The 10291-nt window shown below is 36.9% G+C and overlaps 1 protein-coding gene and 1 non-coding gene across 2 annotated transcripts; both read left to right on the plus strand.

Moving 5' to 3' along the window:
• The first annotated feature begins 7364 nt into the window (after positions 1-7364).
• TRNAD-GUC (transfer RNA aspartic acid (anticodon GUC)) lies at positions 7365-7436 on the plus strand. The gene has a single exon. It is a non-coding gene; the product is annotated as a tRNA-Asp (tRNA).
• Positions 7437-7492: 56 nt separating this feature from the next.
• Positions 7493-10291, plus strand: LOC104247091 (F-box protein At5g03100-like). The gene is made up of 3 exons (XM_009803036.2): positions 7493-8629; positions 9359-9529; positions 9765-10291. The coding sequence occupies exons 1-3, from the start codon at positions 7658-7660 to the stop codon at positions 10068-10070; spliced, it is 1449 nt and encodes a 482-aa protein (XP_009801338.1). The 5' UTR covers positions 7493-7657; the 3' UTR covers positions 10071-10291.

The following is a 10291-nucleotide window of genomic DNA, read 5'->3' on the forward strand; positions in this document are numbered from 1 at the left end:
AACTCGGATATGGACATAAAAGTATATCCCTCTCAACCCAATCAGCACCAGGTGTGGAGCGTCCCTGGATCTGATGATGAATTCATCTGTTGGGAACCATTCAAACATCCATTGCACCTGTTCCTCGATCAGATTGTCGAAGAACTCTACCTATTCTTTGGCACATTCCGACTGAGCAAACCTGTCTGGAATGTAAGTCATCCGCTTGGAGTAATGGAATACAATATGGTCGTTCCAACCCCTTCGCGAAAGTTCTTGGTGATAGTGACTTTTTGAATATGTTCTAATAACCACAACTACAACAACAAGTTACAACCCTTGAAATGCTTGACCCCTCTTTGACAGCGCTCCAGAGCCCTGTAGATCTCGGCTATGATCATGGGGACTATAGTGTATGTCTATCCATTGATCCCTTCCATCAAAGTCTTGGAGACCCTGGCCAACCTAGTGTGGATTTTTTCCCTTTTCATTGGGAATACTATTAGGCTTAAGAAGCATAAAATAAACACGAACACTATGTAGTGGATGTGGCCCAGAGAAGTGAGAGAGAGCTCATCATGGTAGGTATGGTAGGACTTTCTATGGCCATATCTCTCATACAGATATTCAAAGGGTATGTAAGATTCCTTCAGGCATACTAGGTTAACATTTTTCTTCAGCCCCATCATCTTTAAGAACCCTTTACCAGTACGGTTCTCCGGCACCAATAACCTAGGGCTATCCCAAGTCAACCCTGCAAGCCCTCCAATTTCTTCTAGAAGTAGTGTCATTTATATGTTGCTGAAACGGAACACAACCCTTTCACTATCCCAGAATAAAGTGGCAACCTCGATCAACCTTTGTTTGGCTCAATGTCTAGCAGGGAAGGCAAGTTACCCAGATACTTCCTTACATGTTTCTTGTAACTTGAGGAAAGTTCCTCCCACCAATCTAGCAGCAATGGTGGAATAATGCTAACCATACCAAATATGGGGACCTCGTGCCTTATTTTCTACAAAATAAAAGGGTTAGGCCCTTCTCCCCCACCAGACTCGACTATTTATACATTCATGATTAGCATATTGGCATTTAGTTCTCCAAATTAATGCGTAGAACGTGGTTGTGTCCGTTGGGATTATGGAAACCCTGGTGGACTTTTGGATAAGGCTTGTCTTAAAGGATTATTATGTGGACAACATATTAATCCGACTAGGTTTGACCATGATGCATGCACAATTATAATCAGAGTAAGGTTACTATGTGGGTCTAGACTAGTACCCTCAAGCAGACAACTTGAGGGGAAAAGGTATGGAACCATCGATTGCATTGCTGATCGACTAGTTTTACCGCAAATAAGCCTTTCCAAATTTAAGGGTAAAAAATAGGAAGAGCGCAACCACTCATCAAGCATTGCTATAGGATTTAATACGCGCGAGTGGAATATGATGTAGAGCATGATTTATGCAGCAATAAATAGCATGTAGTCAAGTATTTGTACGTAAGAAAATAATAAATGCAGTATTTAAATAATTGAAAGACAGTTACAGAAAAAGAAAACAAGGAGACAAGTCAATTTCAGTAATAAAGAAATCATAAATGCTTAAAAATAGACAGTTAAGTTCAAATAAGGGGAAAAGGGTATGTGGGATGGAGCATGCTTGGACTAATTCACAAAAGGCAAGTTCATTATGGTAAGAGCCTAAAGACATAGCAGAGTCACCATGTTGTCGCGCCCCCTTTTTCCCCTATGTGGAGAGAGAAGTGCGGGTTCCGACGTTCATGGAGGTAATAACTCATTTCCTTTTAGAAATTTGGGTTTTGAAGAGTCACACCTAACGGATTATGGTGCGTTAGAGCACCTAGAGCGATTAACTCTTAGACTAATTTGAAATACTAGAGATTTAGGGTAAGGGCTCGAAATAAACTTGAGGGGAAGGTGTTAGACATCCCTCTCGGTCCATAACGGTGGGTCTCGACCAAACTTGTACTTATGAATTAGTCATTTTAACAAGCAAATAGTTTAAATACATAATTGCAAATAAAGGCATATTTTGGACATTGTATGACTCAAGTAATGAGACAAAGGGAAAAGACTTGAGCAAGTTGCATATATAGAGAAAAGTAAAGTTTAAACATCAGGAATTGGGAAAGAGGGGTCCTAAGTTGGTTAGCCTACATGATCACCCCACGCAATGCTCGATAATCACTCCTCAATGAGGGGCTACACATGACATTAACGTGTAGTCATCATATCCTTACTACCCAATTCTCTCCCCTTAGTCATAGCCTAAAGCGCTCTAGCAACCTTGTAAATGTCTTATGCATGCACTACCCGTCTCTTCCTCGTGACCCTGGAAGTATTTAGGACCTCTACTTTTGGACAGTTCTAGACCTTCCTAAGATTTTAAAGGATAAAAAGTCTAGGCGTCAATCAAGAACAATTAGGACTGCATTTAAAGAGAACAAATTACAGGCTCACAGTCACCTCCACAAATATAACAAATAAATGCACGTCTTCAAACAACAGTCAAGTATTTAAGAGAAAATCCTAGAACATGATATCTAGGTGAGCATGGAATATACGACATGAATTAGGATCAAGTGTCAAGGGCCTATTAGCTTGCCTACTAATTTTATACCTGTTAAATATGCATAGTCTCAAATAACAAAGCACAATTTATAGTTGCAGAATTTAAATCGCCTTAGAGGTTTGCCTAAACGCATAACAGTGACGTCCTAAAAACATGGTATCTATATTGATTAGAAATGTAGTAAAACAGTGAACAGTTCTAAAACGGATAACTTGAGATCCTATAGACATGCTTTCTAGCGGTATTAATTAAGGCAGTATTTGAAAACTCATTTAGAGAAACGGACAGTTAATTAAACTAATTCAGAATGAACAAACATTAATTAAACTGATTTATTTAACTAAACTGATTTTAAGTTCTATAGGCATGATTTCTATTAGACCTGATTTTAAAACCTATAGGCATGACATCTAGTTATTAAAGCTGACTCTTGAACCTATAGACATGATATCTAAATATAAAAGCTGACTTTTAACCCTATATGCATGATTTCTATTATTAAAGCCATTTAAATCATATAGGCATGGTTTCTAATACTGTGAAAGTAAAACAAACATAGCAAATGCATTTTTTGAATTAACGCATCCCTATAGGTATGGTATCTAACCGATTTACCCAACATATATATAACTACCCACCCCTTTTTTACTAATCACCCCAATGTTGTCTACAATAATTATGACAGACCAATGAATCAAAATGCATAAATAAACAGTAGTTAATCTATATGGAGCCTGCAGTAGGCCCAAATGACTTCCAAGCCTCCAATAGCCTCAAATGCCAAAGTTCCATAGCCAATTTGGGGTCCAGATATGTCAGAGTTCCCTAAGGGTCTCAAGGATCCCGGGCAGTGCTCACACCTAGACCTTTTCTCAAATAATAACTGATTTAGGTGCAGTGTGGAAAGGCTAGCTCTGACATGCCATAGTTCAGAGAGATCTCAAGGATCTCAAGGCAGTACACATGTCAAAGGGGGCAGAACCTAGTATTCTAAAAGTAAAGTGAGAGTGCATAACAGTTGAAAGAGTTTAATAGAAAGGTATTAGGACTGAAAAGAACTTTTGAAAATCATTAGTACTGAAACAGTTTAAGGAGAGTACCAAAACAACAAACAATCAGTTGGTCATAAAACATCGAGATTCAGAAAAAATACTTAACAAACAGATCTCTCATGAGGATAAAGGGATTGGGGCACATAAGAGTCATATTGGAGTACATGGATAGGGATAGGGGAAGCATATAGTCACAAAACTACATAAAACACTTAGAGACTTAACAGACAAAACAAGGACAGTAAGTAGTTAAGAATAGGTCATAGTGGTGATACAGGAAGCATGACATATCTTGAAGCAGGAAAGAGTGCAGAATATAAAGCATACATTGAATAGGACAGAGTTTAGACATGCTAAGCAAAGAAATAAGCCGGAACACAAGTTAAATTCATAACTGATGAACTAGTGCAGGAATGAAACATATAGGGTTTGAATTTCAAAACTTAACTAGAGACATACCAGTTGAAGAAAATGGTGCAGAATACAAAGCAAATAAAGTTCCAATATCTAGCCTTGGCTTTCAGCCGGCTAGATCAGTGAGTATCGCAAGTAGTAGAAGAGAAAGAGAACTTTAGAGTGTAAGGAGTAGTGATTTTTAAACTAATGTTCGTTGTGTAAAAATTAAAATAAGTGGAGGTTTATATAGTAATCAAAAGCTTAACAAATAAGGTAAAAGATTAATTAAGTAGCAAATTAGGGAAGTCACATGTAAATCAGCAGGTCCTTCCCTTAATCAAGGGACAGTTAAATCAACTGTAACAACATACTAAGTATTTAAGGAAAAAATCAAGTAAGGTTTAGGTATAGAGTAGGTAATTAGGGGTAAATGAACAGAAGTTTTAATTAAGGAAACAAACTAGTAAGAATCGGCAAAATACAAACAAGGCAAGAAAAAAATAATTAAGGCAAACAATTCAATCAAATCGAGTAGAGAGGTAAGAATCGAAAGTTTAAGGGATAGTGTTCAAATCAAACCAAGAAACAAGGAATTCAGAATAATCAAAAAGAAAGCCATGAAAGAGTTAGCATGTTTAGCATATAAAATAAAGTAGAACATGGATAGTCAGGATTCCCCATAACTTTAATAAAACAAATAGTAGAACGACACAGATTCAAGGAGAATGTTACAGGTCTTAACATGAATAGTCAGGATGAACATAAGCATATAGAATCAGTGAAAGGGTCGAACTAAAAAATTCAGTAGAAGCATATTAGGACAAGAAAATCACGAGAAATCACAAGAACCCAAAGCAAGAGCACAATCAGATGTACCAATACTCAGAAACCAAACGAAGAACCCCAAAAATTAGGGTTTTCAGTACAAGCGAGATAAGGTTGTAGCAGACTTACAAAATCAGTCAAAAAAATAGATGAGAAGTAGAAGATTAAACACAAAAAGTCATCAAATAATTTGTAAAAAGAAATTCTGGAAACCCTAGTTTAGGAAAAGATGAAAATCACTTGAAAGTCATACGTTTCTTGTAAAGAATCTTAAGGTTGTTGTAAAACTCACATAAAACAAGCCCAAATTACTTCAGAACTGTATATATCTAAGAAGTTTAGAAAAAGAAATTAGGGTTTCGAAGAGAACAACATAGAGGTGAAAAAACATACTCAGAAAACCATAGATCATAGTCAATATAGGACAATCTTACTCGGAATCACACTGGAATGGCCTGAAACAGGCGAGAGAGGAATCATAGATGCAAGCCAACTAGCCCTGGTCCCTTGAGGGCCCTAGAGATGACAAGATTAACGTGAGGGAGGCCATTGGAGGCCTGAGAGGTGGTGAGAAGTCATCGGATATGGCCATGGACGAGGGTCAGTAAGGTTGTTAGGGTTAGGTTTTGAGAGCGTTTGAGAGCAGAAGGGGGTTTCAGGGCGGCGGGTAGTATAGAATGATAGGGTGTGTGGGGTCTTTTGAGTTTATTTTAGGAATGGTCGTTTGTGGTCATTGATCTCTATGATCAACGGCGAAGATGCACATGCTGTGCAATTAGGCGGTTACAACTGCCTTGTCCAAAGAGTTGCTAATAATGGGGCGAAGTCCATGCACGTTTTAGGCATGTATTTAGCATGACATGCACGTTTTTTTATCATGGGTGATCATAGCCTATCAGTTGGGGTGTCAACTGAAATATGAATACTGAAATGGGCTGACTACACTATAAATATGTGTGTTAGCAGCCCCTAAAACGGGCTAAGTACCTAGAGAGGGAAACTGAGCAAGATGTAGGCATAGGGTTGTCTATGTCAAGGCTTGAGCATGACAAATTATGTGACATTGCCTCGCTAAGAGTGAGCAGCACGAAATGCCTTAGGCAGGGGCTTTTATAGGGCAGTTTGTGCAAGAGTCGGCAATTTTATAAGTTGGTGTCTGCCAAGGTGACAACACCTTGCCAAACTCGAGAGTTTCCTTTGTAATTCATATATTATAAAAAGTTGGGAAAGAGTTCCTGTAAATCTGCTTATCCCTTTACTTATTTATGTTGCCTTGAAAATATTCTAAGTGTTAAACGTCGAAAGCGAAAGAAAATCGGAGTAAGGCTGAGCCAATTTGAGACTTGACTACCGCATAGCGGGCTGTTTTTCGGCGGAAAGAAAACGCCTATGTGACAGCATGTCAGTTTAGGTCCAACAACATATAGGAGTACTCTTTTTGTGATCTACCGCTAGTCTTAGATTGTTAGATTTTCCCCCCTTTTTTTGGGAATATTGTAATTTAACGTGTCATGAAATAAGATTACATCCAATTAAATAATTTTCGGAAAAATTACTACTGTATGTTTTAATTTTTAAAAGGAACTTCCAAAGGCAATTAAAGTAACCAATAAATTAAGAATATGTAAGTGCCAATAAGGAATAAAAACAAAATGGAAGCATACTGTAAACAATTTAAATAGTTTTCCTTGTTAATACGTATTACGATTGATGTATGAGATTACTGAACTTGTGCCTTTCTTAGAAGGTGATAAATTATGTAATTGATGACACACTAGGATATCTTAGAGTAATTGATTTGGTTATTTTGTTGATCCTGTCTCTTGAATACACAAAAGCATGTGCTGTAAATTGCTCAATTTGGTTGAATAAAATTTATCTTTTTCGACCAAAGAAAAAAAACCGACAAGGAACGAAAATATGCAAAGTGAACAGAGCAATCATTTCCAATGAAATAACTTTGTTTAACCATATATTCACCCATCCCCTTTTCAGGTAAATTGTTCTTAGATTTTTCTCTAGCTTCGTCAAGCTCCATATAATTCCATAGAAATTATATTCTCCCTTAACGAATTATTTGGTTTGCGGCAAAATTATTCTGAAATTAATTATGATATTATAATCTTGAGATTAATAATCTCTTGGATTATTTAACATTATTGCTTTGTTTGGTTGATTAGATTGAAAATGGGATATACCATATAACGATCCAAAGCATATGTTTATAACTTTATCCCAGGGTAATTAATCCTGGCGTTATTTATCCCACCTAGGAGATCGGTTATGTAATTTCAATTTGGTATAATTTTATACTTGACTTAATTAATACCCTAAATCAAATATGGAATAAATTTAATCCCAATTTTATACCACCTTATTCCACATGACCCAAACGACCCCTTAACAGAGAGAATACCGTTTATTATCTGCACTATATTTGAGTGTCATTTAAGTGGCACGTGAAAAAGAAGTATCTGGAAACATAAAATATAATGCTAACCCATCAGTATTGAGTAACAAAGTCGTTGTAGTATAGTGGTGAGTATTCCCGCCTGTCACGCGGGTGACCCGGGTTCGATCCCCGGCAACGGCGTCTTTTAAATTTTTTCGCTCTGAAAATTTTGAATAAACAACAATCCGTATAAATCCTATTGCAACCAAACGACCCCCTTAGTGATTCCTTATCAAAGGCAAGGTTCCAGCCCCATGATTTCTGAATAACACCAAAATTTACGAAAGATAATGAGAAGATACTAACTTTTTCAGCAATTCCCAAATCATCTCTTCCAATTTCTCAATCAGAAACCTGCGACAATGTCTGAATCAGAAGAAGAAGAAGAAAAGGCGGATTTGCTTCACGTGAAACGTCGTAAAACTGAAAAAACAGATCGAATTAGCGCCTTGCCAGATTCTTTGATACTTCACATCCTCTCTTTCTTGCAGATGGATGAAGTTATACGAACTGGAGTTTTGTCAAAAAGGTGGCACCTCTTGTGGACTTCAGCACAAACCCTAATTTTCAGTTACTCAGGCCCACATGATCATGGTACCTACAGTAAGTTCGTTACTTTTATTGATGATACCCTACTTCGTTGCCAGCCTAGTAAATTGAACAAGTTTTCGGTCGATTTTATTTACAGCAGACGCTTTGTTCGACACGTTAATAAATGGATTACATTCGTCAAGAATAAATATGTGGAGGAACTGAATCTTCATCTAAGGTCACGAGATTTGAATGAGATTTACAATTTACCCGAGCTTATGTACTCCAATATGTGCTTACGAGACCTAAGTTTGCGCCATTGTAATCTTGTACCAAAAGGGGAGATTAATTGGCCTTCCCTTAGGATTTTAGAAATTGGATATGCTGAATTGAACCAGGATTTTATTAAAAAGATTTGTTCTGGATGTCCTGCTTTGGAGTCTCTGAAGTTTAGGAGTTGTTACGGGATTGGTTGTTTTAATATTGATTCCAAAAGTGTGAAAAAGTTGGCGATCAAAGGCTGTTGGGATGACGATGATGATGATAATGAAGAAGAAAAACAGCTGAGAATATATGCTAGGAATGTTACTTCACTGGAGATTAGCGGCCATTTTCATAAAAAGATACTTGTTCTTCTGGATGTAAAAGCTCTGGTCGATGCTAAGCTAAATGTTTATAGGAAGCCAGATGAGTACATACATAATTACGAGGGTGATTTTAAAACTGATCAGAATATGGTGAAAGATCTCCTTGTGTCGCTCCAGCACGTTGAGAAACTCTCCATCGGAACATGGTGTTTGCAGGTTTGAGCTATCTCTCCATACTTCATTTACTCGACAAAGTTTAGTATTCTTTATTTGCTGAAGAGTTTATAATTCTATGCACTGAAATATTTACACAATCATGTAACTTATAAGATAATTACCAGTAAATTTCTACGATAAGAGTAACCTGATAAAAATGGTCACTAACATGCTACTGCAGATTAAGCTACACGAATAGTATAGACATTATATACACTTAAATCCCTTGCTATGGTAGTACTACCATTTATATGGAAAATTGGAAAATTTGTTACTGCACAATGCAAAGTGTTTGAAGTAGCATATGTTAACAAAGCAATAGCTTTATGTTAGTGTTACTACTCTTCCATTGATTCAGAAGCATTATTCTCTATCTGTACCTTTATATTTATGGATCTCTGCAGTTATGCAGCGCCAGCTTTCAAACATATATTCTGATCTTCAAACAGCTCCTCGATTGTTCTTACCTTAAACCTGCTTGAATAATTTGAATTTCTTTCAAATTTCACAAAGTTAAAAACTTTGAGAAAGAAAGAGAGATAAAGGAAAAAGGAAAACAAAAGAAAGAGGGAGACACTTTAATTTCTTTGCAACCATGGTGGTTTTGCGGATTTAAAATAGGTACCAGAATGGATCCAACAGTATTATACTAGGGTGTTCTTTAGATCTTGGATTGTTTTAGCTGTAAGTTAAACGTATAACCCAATCTTCTGATAATTAATGGCCTAGGTCCTTACGACTTTGGAGATGAGAACCTTGCCATGCCCCAGGATGAGATGCAAATACTTGACCTTAAACACTCATATGAAGAAATGGGAGCTTCCTGGGATAACAATCCTTCTACAAAGCTGTCCTCAGGTTGAGACCTTGAACATAGACATGACATCCCGCTTCGAAGAGGTATGCAAATTCCCTCCTTCTACTACTTTGTTATTCTTCTTATCTTCTCACAAGATCATCTAAACAGAGGCAAACCCAGGTTCTAGAGTTAATGAGTTCAAAATGATCAGTGTGATCTTATTATAGTTTGAGTTGAAAGCAACGAGTTCAGTCAAATCAGCCCTAAATCTGTCTCTGCCTTATATTTTGGACTGATCCTTGTTTAACCAAATAACTTTGGAACGTTATGTTGCAGTATTATTTTGGGTCGTATTTTAAGAAATCTAACGACTTTAGTGGAGGAAATTACTGGATATCAAGGCCTTGTTGGGTGCTGTATCTCAAGACTTTAAGGATTTACGGCTTCTGGGGTGGGAATGAATACATCCTTTCATTTCTGGAAGTTGTGCTAAAGAATGCAATGGTGCTTGAGAAAATCTTCATTGGCTCCTCTAAAAATGAACCATGGATTCCTACAGATGTGGACTACAGAAGAGTTGCAAATAAGATGCTAAGCTTTCCGAGATCATCAAAGGATGCTGTTATTCTGTTCTCTGGTTGAGAATTAAACTATGTCTAGATGTTTAATTAAAAAAATGTGCTTCTGAAATGTTTAGATGTTTTTAAGTTAAGCTCGATGCTTGTCTAAAACATTTTTTTCTTTTGATTCAGTAGACAATTTTTCTCTCTGTGAATTTATATCTTATTCCTTGCAAATGAGGGCTTCCCTCAGCCCTGTTGGCAGTTGATAATTTAAGGGTTCTTCGTTTATCTTAGATTAAA

The sequence above is a fragment of the Nicotiana sylvestris genome, chromosome 2 (genome assembly GCF_000393655.2).
Source record: "Nicotiana sylvestris chromosome 2, ASM39365v2, whole genome shotgun sequence".
NCBI lineage: Eukaryota > Viridiplantae > Streptophyta > Magnoliopsida > Solanales > Solanaceae > Nicotiana > Nicotiana sylvestris.